Consider the following 20,508-nt stretch of genomic DNA (forward strand, 5'->3'; position numbering starts at 1 on the left):
ACGATACCTTGCTAAGGTTCCAACACCTTTACTAACAAGCTTTTAGTTATATCGAAAAGGGAAAACAGTTCACAAGTCATACACTACAAGCTAACATATAATTCTAACAGAATATCTAGACAGAAATATACAATAGCGTCACAAAATTATACTATAACAGAGAGAGAGGGAATGGCCAATACAAACAGAGAACAAGTTGATTACAGAGAATTACTTACACACACTGGGAATGATCGCTGCGCAGCTTTCTGGTACCAGCTCCAAGTTAGTCAAGATGAAAACCGTTTGTGGAGAGTGAGAGAGCTGCCCAGGCTGGCTGATCTTATATACACTGCGTACAGTACACTACAAAGTGACCTATAATCTCATTGTTCATTGGACACAGGAATGTCTCCCTGCATCATAACAAAAGGTCATAGGTTAGTTTGAACAGGTGGGCTGCGACTATATCAAACTGCTCAGGTGGGAGGGAATCTGAAGATTCCCGCCGCATGGGTAATGAATCGCAAATATAGTAAATGTCCAGAAAATACTAATGGCCATAACTATACGCAGGAGCAATTAATCTTTACCTAACCAGCACCGGATTGTTTCTAATAAAATGGTCTTTAGTTAGGTACCAGACACGGCTGTTCAAACCCTGTCTGACCCTTCGTACCATACAAAGAGGAATTCCTCTGTCCATCGACCATTTACATTAAACAAACTAACAGTCATTATTAAGGGGAACATTATCTATAAAACATACTATTTGGTTTTATTATTTAACGATTGAGTCGCCCGCTAGACGCACACAAACTCTACCGTAAATGCACATACCACGCGCTCGAGCGCATGGCCGAGGCGCCATCACGCGGCTGCGAGTATCCGCACGCACGGGAGAGAATGTGCACGTGCAGCAGGCACGCGCATAGAGTGGATATATGGCAACGTGTAGCATGATATTTTTCCGACTTTGACAGTCCACCCTTTGGCAGTCATCAATAACTGCCACTTCCTAAAACAGTTCAAAAAAGAAAAAATATATGTCATAATGTAAATACCATTTTATGATTGGGTAAAGGGAGGAGAGGATCAGGTGGGAAAAAGGTATGACCTAGTGAGATAGTAGAAGCATGTGTGTATGAATCCATGTTTGAGGGGTCATGTATCATCGTGCCGTACGTGTTTTAGATCAAGCTTCGAGGTATTGCGAAGTATACATTTGAATTCCTTCTTATCCCGTATTACGCGTCTGTGGATGGGCTGTCAAACTTTACCGAGCTCTTTTCGGCTTTTAGTTGTAGCAAAATGGGGGAGCACATTTTAGTTGATGATACATGATTGGGGGGATATGTGAGTGCTGATATCTGTGCCTATATTCCCTATTGACTATGTGTGTCATTACCTGAAGATTGTAGAAATGAAGATAAGAAGCAATTATGGTAAATGCAGTCATAAACTATATGAGTTTAATATACATTTGCTGATTGAGGTCTTGTCTTGTGTCTTGTCTCGATGTACATGTTGACTGTAGTCTCCTGATGCTTTTGCTATAAATGACGGCAAAAGTTTTTCCATTGTCCAGAAAGTTAGTTACTAAAATATTTGGGCTATCGTAAAATTTTAAAGTCACTAGGGAAAATGGGGCTTGTAGCATAGTTCATCAATGGTCTGTATAAGAGAGGTTGTCAAATTCTTCTTCCAAGCGGATGTCTTTGTACCTTGGAGGAAAACAAAGGAGAAACGGGTGAAAGAAACGGACCGTGGAATCACATTTTCATCACAACATTGTCTCTATCGTTGGGTCATACATCAAATTAGTCGTTGTTAGTACAGTGTCCTCGCTCCTTAGACTCATCACCCTGGTATTACTTTTACGCTTCGCTAAAACCCGAACGCATCTAAATATCAGGCCAACCAATATGACGACTCCCAGAATACACAAAAGAAATTTCCCTACATCCATAATAATACCTTGGGCCCATTCTCCTAAGCCCGAGAACCAATTTCGTGGGTTCAACCATGACACCCAACTGGTCAGCTCATTACCCACAGCAGCGAGTGTGAGATTGTGTTTCCTTCGAAACTCCCACTTTAATTGTAAAATGTCATCCATCTTTTGGTCTATGACCTCGGCTGGGTCCTCTGTGCTGTTTGTAATGTACGTGCAGCACTTTATTCCATATTGAGTTGCCAGGGTAACACAATACCCGCCTGTCACAGCTGTGAGGTAATTGAGAATCATCCTATGCTGAACCAGTTCTGTTTTGTAGGCTTGTAACTCTTTCCCAGTGTACCTGAATGTGTCGTCATACATTTCGGTGATATTGTCTAATAAATTTGCAAGCGCAGATATATATCTATAATTTATCACTCCTCTGGCGGTACGAGTGATATCTAACGTGAGTAGGAATTGAATCCCGGTGGATTCATGGATCAGGTCAGAGGCCGGATGCTCTGTTCTCTCTATCAGGTGCCGTTTAACGATGTGCTCGTAATGAGTGTGAGTATAAGGAGCTTGGGCACTGCGGTGAATATCTTTCATTTTGTTATGGGTTACAGTCATTACTTCAGGCAGTACTTTTCCAATATAGCACAATCCCTCTGAGTTTGGGGCAAGCCACTTATACGCCTTCCTCCCGCATATGAAATATGCATCATCGGGGAGAACATATGGGACGGAGTATGACATTATCATGTTACAAATTTTCCATGTGAAATCTCCTAACCCTAATTCTCCCATCTGTTTAGTACACGTATCAGTTTGTACGATCTGTGCACAGTATCCTGGTGATACTTCTCCAACTCGCATGGTCCTACTTCCTAAGGTGTACCTATACCGGAAAAATTTCCTATGGTCGGCTATCTGGCGTATAAGTTCTGTGTCTATGGGCATTCTGTCGGGTCTGTATGAAAAGGTCATGGTTTGATTACTCCATGACACTTCCCAATTTCCCGGTTTTCGGGGATTGGAAATGTTAAAGCATACTAAAGACCTATCCACATGATATTGGTGGAGCTTCAAACTAGGAGGACTAGAGATATTAAACCTCTTGTCCACCGGCCTCCCACCACTTAGCTCAAGTACCTCTCCTACAGTTAATGGGAATGGTACTAGTCCTGATTTGCTATGGCCTTGAGGTACTTGAGAGCATACCCAACAGTCTGTCTGATTTAACACTTTACCCACTAAGGAGTGATAGTCACTCAATGGATGCCGGTCCATGTGGACATTAAAACTGGACTGACATTTCTTTATGCACCCATCCTCAACTATATTGTCACAATGCCTACAGATGCAGTTCTCTTCAGCTAACAATCCTTCACAATTCCTTCTATTGTCAATGCTACCAGATCGTTTTCTGATACTCGCCTTTACTCGGTGATGATGTTGTTCTTGGAAATCTACGCCTGCATCCTGGTCATCAGAACCCATTCCCGATCCTTTCTCGACCTCCATGGTACTCTCACCGAAACAGACTGCTCTGGTCAACATCATGGTTAACAGGAAAATCCGGATCACAGTCTCTTGGGGCAAGTCCATCTTAGAGGAGAAAAAGGAGAAAAATAAGAAGGGGGAAAGGAAATAGGAGGGAGGTGGGAACTGGAGAAAATAACAAATGGGAAAAAGAAATCTGGCTCGACAAGCTTCCGGTCTTTTTATTCTCAGCGCTCAGGTGTCGTCTCAATCCTCCCTGAACAGACACTCTAGTGATACAACCACTACCGTCTGTTCTTTATCACGGGACCTCTCTGGATCAGCAACCTTTTTACAATGAGACGTATGGACCCAAGTCTCTCTCTCGGCAACCTTCAAAGCAGTTGTGCCGGTCAATAAGACTTGATATGGTCCTTCCCATCTGTCAATAAGGCAACCTGAGCGTAGGAAATTCCGTATCATTACATAATCCCCAGGTTCAATGTCATGACAATTACTGTCTGGCAAATCAGGAATCACCAACTTTAGATTATCATTCTGATTCCTCAATTGCTTACTCATCTTAACCAAGTACTTTACGGTTACTTCATTGTTACATTTCAAATCATCCTGGGGGTTAATCATAACATGGGGTTGTCGACCAAACAGAATTTCAAAAGGAGACAGATTAAGAGGGGACCTGGGAGTGGTTCTGATGCTGTATAATACGATTGGCAAAGCTTCAGGCCATAACAGTCCTGTTTCAGTCATTACCTTGCTCAATTTATTTTTAATAGTGCTGTTTACTCTTTCCACCTTTGCGCTCGCCTGGGGGCGGTACGGAGTGTACAGCTTACTATTAATTCCCATCAACTTACACATTGTTTGAAAGACTTCACCTGTGAAATGGGTACCCCTATCACTTTCAATTATTCTAGGGATACCGTACCTACACACAAATTCCTGCACAATTTTCTTTGCAGTAAATACAGCGGTATTTGTGGCTGCGGGAAATGCTTCAACCCAATTTGAGAACACATCAATACAGACCAATACATACTTTAAATTTCTACAAGGTGATAATTGTATGAAATCAATCTGTATTACCTGGAAAGGACCATCTGTCGGAGGGATATGGGATGGCTCTGTCGGTATTGCCTTTCCGATATTCTTCCTCAAGCAGGTGAGACATGTCATCGCTCTTTTACCCGCATGGGAAGAAAATCCTGGGGCGCACCAATAAGCTCTTACTAGCTTACACATCCCTTCTTTGCCTAGATGAGTCAGCCCATGTGCTGCTTCCGCTAGACTTGGAAGGTATGCTCTGGGTGCCACTGGTTTACCCTGTCCATCTGTCCAGAGTCCTGTGGACTCCTGGCCATATCCTTTTGACCTCCAAACTGCCTTTTCCTGTGGGGAACACAAATTTTGCATTTCACACAATTTCTGTGTGTTTACAGTATTAAATACCATCAGCTGTGTGGTGTCTGTCTGTATGGGGGTACCGGCTGCTGATTTAGCAGCTTCGTCTGCTCGGCTGTTACCAAGTGATACCGGCTCTTGGCTATATGTGTGAGCTTTACACTTGATAACAGCCACTCTGTCGGGCTCCTGTATCGCTGTTAGAAGTCTTTTGATGTGGGCTGCATGCGCTACAGGTGTGCCAGCTGCCGTCATGAAATTTCTGAGGCGCCATAGGGCTCCGAAATCATGGACTACTCCGAAGGCGTACCTAGAATCTGTGTAAATATTGGCTGACTTGCCCTTAGCCAATTCACATGCTCTGGTTAGGGCAACCAGTTCAGCAACTTGTGCTGAGTGAGGTGGGCCTAGCGGTTCTGCTTCTATGGTACCTTGGTCATCTACGACTGCGTATCCAGTACACAAGTCTCCCGAGTCCGTCTGTCTGTGACAACTACCGTCAGTGTAGAAGGTAAAATCTACCTCTTCCAGTGGGTTGTCACTGATGTCAGGCCTTGCCGTGAAATTTTTGGTCAAATATTCCATACAATCATGTGTGTCGCTGTCCCCACTAAATCCTCCCTTACCATCACTCTCATCCTCCACCCTTTGTGACTGTCCAGGCACACCTGGAAGATATGTTGCAGGATTTAGTGCGCTGCATCTCTTTATGGTGATGTTTATGGGGGCCATTAATGCCAATTCCCACCTTGTAAACCGTGCTGATGAGACGTGTCTGGTTTGGGCAGAATTCAGTAAGGCTGACACTGCATGTGGTGTATGAATTGTGAGGTTGTGTCCTAGCACTACATCTTCGCTTTTTGTGACTAGCAATGCTATTGCTGCAACGCTTCGCAAGCATGTGGGGAGGGATCGCGCTTACCGTATCTAGTTGAGCGCTATAGTAGGCTACCGGCCTGCTGGCATCACCATGCTTCTGGGTTAAGACACCTGCTGCGCACCCAGCACTCTCTGTTCCGTACAACTCAAAGGGTTTCCCATAGTCTGGCATACCTAATGCTGGTGCCTGCGTTAGGCACTGTTTAAGTCTCTCAATGCCATCTCAGATTCGTCTGTGTGCGAAATCCGATCAGGTTTGCTTGATGAGACCATCTCCTGCAAAGGTAAGGCCAGTATGGAAAAACCTGGGATCCAGTTACGGCAATACCCACACATTCCTATAAATGTTCTAATCTGTTGCTGGGTTTGTGGCAGGGTCATGTCACGAATTGCTTGAATTCTATCAGCGGTAAGGTGTCTCAGTCCTTGTGTCAGACAGTGTCCCAAATACTTCACCCGGGCCTGGCATAATTGTAACTTATCTTTGGAAACCTTGTGTCCTGTGTCTGAAAGATGAAACAGGAGCTGTTTCGTATCTCTCAGGGATGCTTCCAGTGAATCTGAACACAGTAGTAAATCGTCCACGTACTGGATCAATACTGATCCACTCTTTGGTTGGAAAGACTGTAAACAATCATGCAGGGCCTGTGAGAAAATACTTGGACTGTCTATGAAACCTTGTGGTAAGCGAGTCCATGTGTATTGAACTCCTCTGTATGTGAATGCGAATAAGTATTGACTGTCATGATGCAGAGGTACCGAGAAGAAAGCGGAGCAGAGGTCAATCACAGTGAAAAATTTGGCAGTGGGAGGGATTTGCATAAGGATGACAGCTGGATTTGGCACTACGGGGAATTGACTCAACTATGTTATTGATCCCTCTTAGATCCTGCACTAATCTGTAACCCCTCCCCCCACTCTTTTTAACAGGGAAGATGGGACTATTTGCAGTGCTGGACGTCCTTACCAGAATGCCCTGTTGTAGCAAGCGCTCTATTACAGGGAAAACTCCTAACTCCACCTCTGGCTTCAGAGGATATTGTGGGATTTTTGGAGATATCCTACCATCTTTTACTTGCACAACTACTGGGGCTACGTTTGCCATCAATCCAGTGTCTTGTCCATCCTTGGTCCAAAGTGATTCCGGTATCTGGGAAATTATTTCCTCTACCTTGGACGGACACCTATTTACAACAACAGTGTGTGACATTAATCTTGTTGGGGAGTCTAGCATATCCTGCGCTTCCTGAGCGTGGTTTTCGGGTATGTCCAAGAACACACCTTCAGGAGTACAGTATATGACGCATCCATTTTGTACAGTAAATCTCTCCCTAGGAGATTAGTTGGAGCCAATGCAGCCAGCAGAAAAGAATGCTTGGTATGCAAAGGCCCTATCGTAATCTCTGCAGGTTTGCTTAAAGGGTAGTGCTGTAATACTCCTGTTACTCCCATGGCTGGAATTGTTTTACCAGTGGTTCTCATGCCCACGGTCGAATTTATCACTGACTTGGCCGCCCCCGTATCTACAAGGAAATTTAGAGATTTACCAGCTACATCAATTGTGACCTCGGGTTCACTTCCAAGGCTCGCAATCAATTTCACTGGCTGCAGATTACAGGTGTGGCCTCGCCCCTATGGTGCGTGGTGACCTCCCTGTATCGCACTGGCAGCTATTACCTGTGAAGGGGGTAAATGGGAACTGTCGGAGACTTGCCAGTCTCTCCTTGGGGGATACCTTCTTGTTTCCCCTGCATGTGGCTCATAACTCCGTCTCTGCGGTCCTTGATCCCAATTTCGTGTGTCATGTCGTTGTCTAGGGGTTTGGTATGAGTGTTGTATGTTTTTACTTTTACAGTCTCGTGCAAAATGTCCCTCCTTATGAAAGCAATAACAAGTTACCACATTTGACTTACCCACAGGGGTCTGAAACTTATACTGAGGTGGCTTTGTGGTCAGGGCCTGTATATTTACGGCCATTAACTTATCACTCTGTGACTCCCTGTGTCTGGTGATATTCCGATCATGATCAATAGCGGCCTCTCTCAAAGTAGCCACGACAAACCTCGCCAACATGGTTGGGTGGTCTGTACCCTCGTCCTCAATACTTCCTTTAAACCATCCATTAACACAGATACTGCTACTTCTCTATGATTTAAATTTGTTTTAATGTCTTCTATCCCTGTATACTTAGCCATTTCCTGCAGTGCCCGATTAAAATAATCATCCGCTGTTTCTCCCTCCTTTTGCTTGATGGAGAAAATTTTGTTCCATTTAGCAACTGCTGGGAAATATACTCCCAGCTGTAAGTTAATTCTTTTCACATTATCTTGATTGTACTCCTCAGTAAGGGGTACTTCTTCATGTAGTCTACAGTCAGTTATAAAACTCGCTGAGTCGACATTGGAGGGTAAACATGCCCTTAGCAATGTCCGCCAATCTTTGTTATTGGGTTCTACAGTATGTCCTAGCTCTCTAATGTACTTCTGGCTTGCAACTAGAACTTTCCTAGGATCAGGGAATTCAGACACCATTGATCTTAATTCCGTTCGGGAAAAGGGGCAGTGCATGGCGATGTTTCTGATGGGAGTGGTTCCTGAAGTATCAGTCTTCCCATTTGGCACTGCAATTATCCTAACAGGATTAAGTTCAATAACATCATTCTGAGTAGATTCTACAACATGTGGTGTAATGGTTTCAGCATAATGTACAGTGCCGTACTTACCGGTTGATACGACCTCACCTGTCCCTCCGCTAGGGGCCTTTGATACTAATCTTACGGGTTGGGCCGTGCCCACTGTTGTTTCTGCTATGGTGGCTGCTAGAGAGAGTGCCGATATTGTTGTTGGCTCATCCTCTTGGTCACAATCCTGGGGAAAGTTTAAAACAGGGTACAGCTTGCACGGATTAGTATTTGCATCAATAATCTTAGTCACATTATTCTTAACATTTATACAGTTACTAAGTGCATGTTTATCATACACCAGTGTGTCATTCTCTGTAACCACTTTCTCTCCCGTTATGTATGGTGGCGGTGGCGCGGTAGCTATCAGTTTCCTGATAGGGTTAGATCCACCCGCTTGAGCCAATCCTCTCTGTATTTCACCCTCCTGTTGCCATAACTGTAAATAGTCATAATGTTTGATCCGTCTCTTTGCAGATTTAATGAGACATATCCTTCTCCTTAGATTTTGTAACACATCTGGGCTAAAACTGCCTACCCGTGGGAACTTTTCCCCGTCATGCACAGTCATTCTTTCCCATTCATCGCACAAAACCTCTGTGTGTGAACCGTATTTTTCACACATGATATACCTTGCCGACCCTATTGGCCGGTTTACTAAATCAACCGGAACCATGGTTGATCGCCCCCTACCTGAACAACTGGCCCCCATCCTTGCAGGTGTTGCTTTCACTACCTCTGACCTTCAAATCAGGGTCTTCAGCGAACCCTTACAAAAACCAAAATGTCCGGTAGGCTGACAGTGAAACTTTACCGAGTACCTTCACAAACTCTTGCCCACGTTGGCCAATACTGCAATCACTGACTCAGAGCTGCTGTACCCAACCTAGGGCCCCTATAAACCTTTATTTCTGGGGCGTTGTGGGAGTAGGTTACCCGTCCCCAGCAAGTATCTGTTGTTAGAGAATTCCCGAGTGACCAGCGAACCTCCCTTAAAATAAAAAAAAATTCACAAATCACGTTAGAATGTACAAATAGCGTTTATGACCCCTCTAGCGTACGCAAACGGTACTGGGTCAAGTTACTAACTAATGCACACAATTACGTGCGGTACAATCGTACTGCACATAAGCAACTAATCTTATGTGCGGAACGACCAGTGGAATCGAAAATTGCGGCTGCGAATTCCTTCAGCCGGAGCTTAATGGCCTATATGGGTACTGCACCAACCCCCTGGGTTGTGCCTCTTTTCTAGCGGACTTCCTAGTCTGCTGTACCTAGACCTCCTGGTCTGTCTCTCTGGACCTCCTGGTCCGTGACCACAGTAGACTTTTACTCTGCTATACTCTAATGCTCCTGTATATGTTTAACAAGGGATGCCTCCCAAGCCACCACGCCGTCACTTACGTGAATGTCCTCACGAGAACTCGACTTCTACGTTCCAATCAAAAAAAGAATACTTATATATGTATACACACATTTTCACCTCATGTACACTTTACTTTTGTTTCTGCGCAGAAATCCCTTTCATTCAGTAACACGGTCTAGTCCAGATGAGTCGCAAATTAGAGAAGGATCTATTAGCTTAAAATTTTGGACACTGAAATTGACTTGCGCTATTATCGCGTTGCCTCCTTTTCGCCTATTTAAAATAATACTATTGTGTGATTTGTATTATGTGGGCGTACCCAGACGCTCCGTTGCGTAATATACGCTCCGTGCGTCGGCCCTTGCGTCGTGTACGCTAGTCTCACCCTTTTGTTAGAGACACGTGTACGCCAGCCAGATATGTACACAGAGATACAATTAACACGTTTATATCAATGTAGATGATCTTTAACTGTAATCATCTACCGAACACCACACCGAACTTCCTTGTATCTTAGGGAAGCCGTGCGTGTTTTACAAATTACCTCTTAATGTATTATTTTTACTCTTTAACTACCAATAACAACAAATCTTTCTCAGCACGTTATTAATTATGAAATGGCAACCAGGAGAGTGATGTGAAAATACACAAATGAAAAGAAATGCAGATGTATGCGTGCGTGCGTACGCAAGACAGAAATAAAACAGTTTTAAAAAGACAATAGCGTATTGTTCTTACCTCCGGTTCCGGATTCCACCAGCACTCCTTCAACGTAGCGAAACAGACGCTTATCTAGCCAGCACTACTGTATCCCGATACGAAGAGATACTGCCTTCCCGCCCTTGCTGACAGATAAAGTCTGTATTCGCTAGTGCGGATATCTGGAGGACGGACGAGCCGCCAATTGATAAAGCTAACTATTTATCTTATAACATTCACAATAATGGGTAAGAGACACAGTACACAATTGGCGTATGGGGTACCGTAAGGGTACGCACTTAGCGTAGCATACGCTCGGCCGTGATCGAGACGCACATGCGACACGCTCGTTCACAGCTTAATGCGTGGTGTCGAGCCCGCTATAGGCGGTTGACTACCGTAATGCTACGCTACCAGCGTAGCGGACGCTCGAGACCACGAGGAGATCACGAGCGGCGCAGACGCTCACAGGATGACAATCAGTAAACCTTGAATGTAACACACCGAAAGGATACTCTTATACTGTAAACCTTGTACTGAAATATTGCAGCGATATAACGCTGCTTAACCTTGTTAATACTAAAGCTGTTTTGAGCGATCGAGACGCTCCTATTACCCTCTGCAATGTAATGGACACACGATACCTTGCTAAGGTTCCAACACCTTTACTAACAAGCTTTTAGTTATATCGAAAAGGGAAAACAGTTCACAAGTCATACACTACAAGCTAACATATAATTCTAACAGAATATCTAGACAGAAATATACAATAGCGTCACAAAATTATACTATAACAGAGAGAGAGGGAATGGCCAATACAAACAGAGAACAAGTTGATTACAGAGAATTACTTACACACACTGGGAATGATCGCTGCGCAGCTTTCTGGTACCAGCTCCAAGTTAGTCAAGATGAAAAACCGTTTGTGGAGAGTGAGAGAGCTGCCCAGGCTGGCTGATCTTATATACACTGCGTACAGTACACTACAAAGGGACCTATAATCTCATTGTTCATTGGACACAGGAATGTCTCCCTGCATCATAACAAAAGGTCATAGGTTAGTTTGAACAGGTGGGCTGCGACTATATCAAACTGCTCAGGTGGGAGGGAATCTGAAGATTCCCGCCGCATGGGTAATGAATCGCAAATATAGTAAATGTCCAGAAAATACTAATGGCCATAACTATACGCAGGAGCAATTAATCTTTACCTAACCAGCACCGGATTGTTTCTAATAAAATGGTCTTTAGTTAGGTACCAGACACAGCTGTTCAAACCCTGTCTGACCCTTCGTACCATACAAAGAGGAATTCCTCTGTCCAGCGACCATTTACATTAAACAAACTTACAGTTATTATTAAGGGGAACATTATCTATAAAACATACTATTTGGTTTTATTATTTAACGATTGAGTCGCCCGCTAGACGCACACAAACTCTACCGTAAATGCACATACCACGAGCTCGAGCGCATGGCCGAGGCGCCATCACGCGGCTGCGAGTATCCGCACGCACGGGAGAGAATGTGCACGTGCAGCAGGCACGCGCATAGAGTGGATATATGGCAACGTGTAGCATGATATTTTTCCGACTTTGACACCATCCACCATATTTACTAGTTTGTATGGGTCAGATGCAGCAGTAGCAGACCGTCCAGTAGATCATTGATGGAAGGGCAGGGGTTGGGTGCATCGCACCAATAAGCCATGATCCCTTGTGGGGTAATTAGTGTTAAAGAAGGAATGGGCCCAAATATCATGTAGGGGAAGACCATAAACTTGGACCGCAGGAAAACGGCTCTGTTATAGAAAAATAATTGGTCTGTCAGGGGTGGTTTCTGAGTTCTCCTTATATTACATGTATGTTGAAGAAATATCTGCTGTTTCTTTATCCAGATACCCATATGTGAAAAAATCCTTAGAGGCATATTTATTATCAGAATAGGTCCCAATAATAATTTCTTATTGCGGCAATAACAATGAAGAATCGCCAGGATGTAACATGAATTTCATCCAGGGGCTCTGATCACTGTACTTCTGGGTTTGGGACCCACCTGTGCTGCTATGTATGCAAGGCCTCTCACAGAGTAGGCATGATTCCGCACCAGTTTTGAAGGTTTCAGAAAAGATAATGATAATAATAATAATAATAGTAGAGTACCAGAATAGCATATAATATGTACGAATAATTCGTTTCTGATAAATATGTCTGGTGGTGCACCCAGAGTCAGGGACAAGCTAGAGAAAAGAGAAAATACAGAAGACTCTTGTGTGGGTGCACTCTTGTTGTGAATTGTTAATATGAAAATATTAAAACATAACTTTTATTATCTATAATTTTAAGAAAAAATCCACCCTTCTTTAATCCACTACAGTTGATTCAATAAAATATACTATTGCCCATATAGCCCCCCAATATCCATGAGAGATATAATACTTGGTTGATGGAGCTATTGGGAAATTTAAGTCTCACTAAAAGGTTAGAATTGTTCTGGTTAGTCTATATTATTAGACTTCAGGAAGGATGCAGACACTCAGGCTCTACACCCTGATGTATGCAAGGCCATCAGGCTCCCGAAAACATTTAGGAAATATTGGGCCTAATTCAGATCTGGTCGTAGCAGCAAATTTGTCAGCTAATTGGCAAAACCATGTGCACAGCAGAGGGAAGGGGGGGGGAGAGGCAGATATAACATGTGCAGAGAGAGTTAGATTTGGGTGGGGTGTGTTCAAACTGAAATCTGAATTGCAGTGTAAAAATAAAGCAGCTAGTATTTACCCTGCACAGAAACAAAGGCCCTCATTCCGAGTTGTTCGCTCGGTATTTTTCATCGCATCGCAGTGAAAATCCGCTTAGTACGCATGCGCAATGTTCGCACTGCGACTGCGCCAAGTAACTTTACTATGAAGAAAGTAATTTTACTCACGGCTTTTTCATCGCTCCGGCGATCGTAATGTGATTGACAGGAAATGGGTGTTACTGGGCGGAAACACGGCGTTTCAGGGGCGTGTGGCTGAAAACGCTACCGTTTCCGGAAAAAACGCAGGAGTGGCCGGGGAAACGGTGGGAGTGCCTGGGCGAACGCTGGGTGTGTTTGTGACGTCAACCAGGAACGACAAGCACTGAACTGATCGCACAGGCAGAGTAAGTCTGGAGCTACTCTGAAACTGCTAAGTAGTTAGTAATCGCAATATTGCGAATACATCGGTCGCAATTTTAAGAAGCTAAGATTCACTCCCAGTAGGCGGCGGCTTAGCGTGTGTAACTCTGCTAAATTCGCCTTGCGACCGATCAACTCGGAATGAGGGCCCAAATAACCCACCCAAATCTAACTCTCTCTGCATATGTTATATCTACCCCCCCTGCAGTGTACATGGGAGGTAATCCAGATCTGATCGTAGCAGCACATTTGTTAGCAGTTGGGCAAAACCATGGGGGTCATTCCGAGTTGTTCGCTCGCAAGCGGATTTTAGCAGATTTGCTCATGCTAAGCCGCCGCCTACTGGGAGTGAATCTTAGCATCTTAAAATTGCGAACGATATATTCGCAATATTGCGATTACACACCTCGTAGCAGTTTCTGAGTAGCTCCAGACTTACTCGGCATCTGCGATCATTTCACTGCTTGTCGTTCCTGGTTTGACGTCACAAACACACCCAGCGTTCGCCCAGACACTCCCCCGTTTCTCCGGCCACTCCTGCGTTTTTTCCGGAAACGGTAGCGTTTTTTCCGGAAACGGTAGCGTTTTTTCACACACGCCCATAAAACGGCCTGTTTCCGCCCAGTAACACCCATTTCCTGTCAATCACATTACGAACGCCAGAACGATGAAAAAGCCGTGAGTAAAAAACCTAACTGCATAGCAAATTTACTTGGCGCAGTCGCAGTGCGGACATTGCGCATGCGCATTAAGCGGAAAATCGCTGCGATGCGAAGATTTTCACTGAGCGAACAACTCGGAATGACCCCCCATGTACACTGCAATTTAGATTTCAGCTTGAACACGCCCCACCCAAATCTAACTCTCTCTGCACATGTTATATCTGCCCCCATTGCAGTGCACATGGTTTTGCCCAAATGCTAACAAATTTGCTGTTACGATCAGGTCTGAATTACCCCCATGGTTTTCCCATTAGCTAACAAATTTGCTGCTGTGATCAGATCTGAATTACCCCCCATAGTGCATAGGGTACGTTGGGCCTAATTCAGACCTGATCGCTGCTGTGCGTTCGCACAGCAGCTGATCAGGTCTGAACTGCACATGCGCCAGCACCGCAGTGCGCCGGAGCATGCCAGACAGCCGACGGCCGTCTCGGCCCTGCTATCGTCTCTGCCTGATTGACAGGCAGAGGCGTTCGCTGTGCAGGAGGGGGCGGGCTGCCCGGCATTTGGCCGCCATATTACGGTGCGGTCTGGGCTATGCAGGCGTGCCCGGACCATGCAGGGGGCGGGCCGCGGTGGCTGCGTGACATCACATGCAGCCTCTGCGACCCTCACAGGGATGAGTAGCTCTCTGCCAGCACACAGGAGCTGCGCAGGTAGGGAGCTACTCCTAAAGTACAAAAGCATCGCCACTGTGCAATGCTTTTGTACTTATGCGGGGGAGTCGGGCCTGACATGCGGGGCGGACTAGCCCTGTGCTGGACGTCCCCCCGCATGTCTGTGTGACTGATCGTACATGTGCTAAATTCAGCACATCTACAATCAGGTCTGAATTAGGCCCAATGTCTGAAGATGATCTTAGCTACTGTGGCCAAGTTCCGGGGCATGGTAAGTTTGTCATCTTTGCAGCCCCCATAGGAACCTGGGTGATCACAGCAGATATCTCTAATATCTGTTTCAGTTCACCTTACATACATCCTGGGGATGATTAATATTTGCAGGCAGCCAGATATTTTTTTAGGAATATTCCCCTTAATGTCACCTATACTGAAGTGTTTGTATTTGACTTCTGTACGGAAAAACTCAGAACGGAATCTATTTATAAATACATTTCTCCAGATTTTCACCATATCCACAAACAAGTCATGTGTACTCACAAGGCTTCTGGACTGGAGAGAAGAGAAGCAGTGTTGAGATAGATCTCTTCCTGCTCTCTTCCACAGTGATAAATCCCCCCACCAGGGCCGGAATAAGGGCCTGGGATTGAAAAACGTTCAAGGACCTTTTTTACGAGAAGCAGAGGGGTATGACCAATGCTGTGTGGGCAAGGCCAGTGCCATATAGACATGTAGGCCCTGTACACTAACAGCCCCAATGTCTCCCTAAATATGTAAAAGTACAAAAAAATGCGTCATTTTGTGTCAAAAATAAAAATTACTATTAATTTAATGCTTATGATTTATGGCCGACCATGTAGTAGCTGGTGGCTGGTGATCATCATGCTGCCATGATGATGGGCCTATTTTTAGGTGGAGGCCTGGAGCTGGAGCTCCATCCGCCCCATTGTTAATCTGGCCCTGCCCACACCCCCACCCCGTCATCCAGGCAGCCTTCAGTTTATTGCTCAAACATATTGTGAAATACTGCACTGCTACACGTGGCTGTGTCTGTGCAGCCACAATATTGAATGTTAGGTTAACCTCAGATAAGGGGAGCTCACGGAGACATTGTAACAGCATGCCAGAGAAAAACTCCTGACTGACACATTTACTGTGAATGCACAGTAGGCTAACAGAGATAATTTCATTTATTTTGCAAAAGACGTGTCGCAAGACCTCTCTCTTTCGCATGTTCTGTGCCGGCAGGTATACTTCTGTAAATATTGTGTAATCTCTGGTGTGATAGTTGGCAAAAATAGCCGAAAAATATGTTGCCAATTTATTGATTTTTATTAAATAGACTCCTAAAGGTTAATCATTTATTTTCCATGAATTTATCGATATCTGATGTGGCTCACACATTGGAAAATGCCAGCTTTGCCAAGTGTAAAACATACTTGCTTACTCTCCCAAAATGTCCAGGGACTCCAGGAAGACTGCACCCAAGTTTTAATACTTAAAAATCACAACCAAAATGGCTGATGCTAATGTGCAGTAGTTATTTCGTCTCCAGAATATGGTGGGCGGCATGTCAAACGTTACTGCGATGCACTGAGGAATTTCCGTCGGAGGGTTCTCAGGGAACCCAGCCGGATCTACTTTCCCCAATCTGAAGCCCATAGGCTGCAATAGATTGTGGTAGCTGTGGGGAACAATATCGGGCAGCATCATATCCCCCATAGAAACCTATGGGGGGTGTGGCTGCTGGTGGAAATGGTGGTATTGCAGCAGGTATTGAAGATGCCTGCAGTGGTCTCTCCTTTATACATTAAGGAGATCCCTAATATTTGCGGCTAACCCCCCAAAACAGGTGTTTTCGGGGGACATAGCTGCAAATATTATTTAATAAATAGGACTCATAGTGCTCTACAGATCAGGCTGTGCTGCAAAACTAGACAGGTGGCCATAGATAGAATGAGGTTTTCCAGCTGCATTGAAGCACGCTGCTCATTCTGATATGCAACAACAATAATAATAAAAAAAAAACACCAACCTTATCACCCTGGGCTCTCAGTGATAAATAGGCAACTGAGTAGAGTGACCCAGCATCTATGTCTGCATCTTTTGTTGCTGTAGTGTCTGTGACATTGTGCTAATGCCACCGCAATGTCCTTCCCTGGTGTACAAATGTACAGCCGAATCCGAGATCCCACTTTATGCATCTTTAGACGAACATATACTCCTTGGTGCATTTGCGCCAGTCCTATTCTAGGTGCAAATTCTCCTTCTATGTCCTCCATTGTGAGCTATGAAGCATCTGTGTATGCAATCGCTTCTGTTACACGCCTGCGACACTCCCATAGCATTCATATATGACGCAGCATCTCCTCTGTCACCACACAGGAACACTCAATACATTTCTAATAGAGACCATTAGCGGTATGTTATGCTGCCAGAGTCCAGCGGCCGTGTGGGATGCCGGTTGAAAGCAGACATTTTTTCTCCTTTAAAAAAGCTTCAGAGTTCGAGCGGCATCCTGCACATCCGCCGGACTCGGGCAGGCATTACATCCTGCCACGGGATCAGTATGAGATCCCGCCGGACGGGATCCCGGCGGTCGGAATACCGACACCGGGATCCTGACCGGCACAATCCCGACAGGGGAGCGAGCTCAACACAGCCCCTTGCGGGCACACTAATTTATTCTCCCTCTATGGGTGTCGTGGACACCCACAGAGGGAGAATATGTTGGTATTCCGTCCGGCGGGATCTTGACCGCATCCCCCTGCCACCACATGTGTCTAAATCAGTACAAGTCTGTGCGCAGACAACTGGGACTCATGCACGGTGCCACTTAGAAAAACATTACTCCACTGCAACGAGTAGTAATTTATCCAAATCTCTAAAAAACGGCATTACGTTTTATCAAACTACTAGTAAAGAGACCCGGCATATGCCAGGTCACCTCAGTCCACCCTCTACTACTCCCCGCCCACCCCCTTCCCGATCTGTCCCTGCTGTATACTTACGCCATTGTTCCCAGCTCAGAGTGGTTCTCCATTCTCACCCACTGGAGTGTTCTGTCAATGCAGAGGGTGCGGTTTGTGAAGGGGGTGGGAGGTGGCACGTCACGTCACAGGCGGGACAGACCTTAGCCAATTTATTATATAGATTATATAGATTTTATTGTTTGTTGACAAAATTAAATCATCCCTACAAGAGAATAAAAATGTTGTTACTAATTTAAAGAGGTATCCATGGACAATATATGACCAATATATGTCATTTGCTGGGTGGCTAACTGTTGCTTTTTTTTATATTCAACTCCGATAGTTCCTGGGCTGTGTGTTTTTCATATACTTTGTCCTGGTCACTCTATGCATACCAGTATTCAAAAACATGAGCAAACAGCCGCTGAATACGAAGACTTTGGTACTTTCCATCTTCCATGCTACATTGCCGGGTAAGATAGTCAGCTGGCTCTTGTAACATCTATTTACTGCACTGGATCACGTGTAAACCGCGCTGAGGGTATAAATTACAAATTGCAAAATTCTTAGGGTTCCAGTAACATTGAAATGAAAAACTGGGCTTCCCAGGTGAAGTTAATAGTTCTGCATACTATAAAATCCCCATAACCTAATTCTAATAAATGGCAAATAGTATAATACACCAGGAACCAATTACAGTTTATTTTCTTACATTTAAGGCCCATGTGTACCCCCCTTTATAAAGGCCCATATAGACGGGCCGATGCGGGAGAGATGTGTGCTGAGCGAACCGCTCAGCACACATCTCTCCCGCCGCTCAGCACAGCACGATCAGTGCTGAGCATGCGGGCGGAGAAGGGGGGGGGGCGCTCATTTCACACAGCGGGTGAACTGAGCGACCTGCTAGATTGGCCTGCATGGCAGGCCAATCTAGCACCAGCAATAGCGATGCGCGGGGCTGCGCATCGCTATCGCTGTTAGGGCTCCACACGGAGCGATCTTGCTGAAAATCTAAGCAATCTAGTCAGATTGCTTAGATTATTGCTCCGTGTGTACCCCCCTTTATTCCATTGCAAGCGGAGCACGTAAGCCCAGTATGCACAGCAGGAGGCTGCCACACTGAAAAATGTATTTACCTTTTTCCACCGCAGCTGCTGTTCCACCCTACTAGTCCCCCACTCTGACACAGCAGCATGGGACATCAGTGCGAGTGCGGGAACATGCTCTGGGGGTGGGGCTTGTGCTATGAGGCATCAAAGGAGCTTTATACCACGTGTGCGTGAGCCCGAGAAAGGCATGTGGGAGAACCAAGGCCCTCATTCCGAGTTGTTCGCTCGCAAGGCGATTTTAGCAGAGTTGCACACGCTAAGCCGCCGCCTACTGGGAGTGTATCTTAGCTTCTTAAAATTGCGACCGATGTATTCGCAATATTGCGATTACAAACTACTTAGCAGTTTCAGAGTAGCTTCTGACTTACTCGGCATCTGCGATCAGTTCAGTGCTTGTCGTTCCTGGTTTGACGTCACAAACACACCCAGCGTTCGCCCAGACACTCCCCCGTTTCTCCGGCCACTCCTGCGTTTTTTCCGGAAACGGTAGCGTTTTTATCCACACGCCCATAAAACGCTGTGTTTCCGCCCAGTAACACCCATTTCCTGTCAATCACACTACGATCGCCGGAGCGAAGAAAAAGCCGTGAGTAAAAATCCTATCTTCATAGCAAAATTACTTGGCAAAGTCGCAGTGCGAACATTGCGCATGCGTACTAAGCAGAAAAACGCTGCAATGCGAAGAAATTTACAGAGCGAACGACTCGGAATGAGGGCCCAAGTACTGGCCCGTCTTTAGTACATCAGGAGTAGGAGTGTATGGGGAAGTTTTAATTCTCTGTGATGTACAATCCTGGAATAGCACATGGTAGCCGCCTACATCGCAAGTTTTCCCTCTTACTGAATTCAAATGTAGAAATGTGACACTTAAAATATAACTGTTCTGCCCCTTGCTTTCATGACTTAAGACATAAATGGGACTTGAACTTGCTGTATTTTTTGTAAAAAAAAATGGTATAAGATTAGATTAATTAGAGGTGGTGCAGAAGTGAAGTCATAAGGTGACATTTGACATAATTTGCATATTACTAAGAGTGTTTCCAGAAACCTTCATAACATTCATCTGTAATAAACCAATGGGAAAGCAGCAAATATGGCTATCAGTTTATACAATGTGCTTCATTAACCGGATGCTACAGAATATGAGGTTCTAGTATGGAAATTTTTACTTGTGGGACTTTACATTTTGTGATGTTTGTAATGATAACTTGGAAGTATGCACAAAAGTAGAGTGAATGGGAAGGGGGTGTCAGGAGGTGGAGTTGACCTTTAACACATAGCGGGAATGTAAGTAGGGTATAAATTTAGAAAACCAGATTTTTACGGCAGGGTTTAAAGTTGCACATTTTTCTTTTTTTTTTCTTTCTTTCCTTTTTTGTTTTTATGTAAATCAGGTTGGATTTACCTGTCCAAAAAAATCAATACTTTAAATTCTCCCAAAATATCAATGAGAAATTGCCACTTTTGTATTCCTCCCAG

The 20,508-nt window shown here is 44.8% G+C and overlaps 1 protein-coding gene across 1 annotated transcript in view; it reads left to right on the forward strand.

Moving 5' to 3' along the window:
* The window catches only part of SOAT2 (sterol O-acyltransferase 2), a 138,125-nt gene that overhangs the window by 87,968 nt on the left and 29,649 nt on the right, over positions 1 to 20,508 (forward strand). The window contains exon 10 of the mRNA XM_063952088.1: positions 18,264 to 18,393. Within this exon, the coding sequence (XP_063808158.1) occupies positions 18,264 to 18,393 (130 nt within the window). The remainder of the gene's footprint in view (positions 1 to 18,263; positions 18,394 to 20,508) is intronic.

This window comes from Pseudophryne corroboree, chromosome 2, assembly GCF_028390025.1.
Source record: "Pseudophryne corroboree isolate aPseCor3 chromosome 2, aPseCor3.hap2, whole genome shotgun sequence".
NCBI lineage: Eukaryota > Metazoa > Chordata > Amphibia > Anura > Myobatrachidae > Pseudophryne > Pseudophryne corroboree.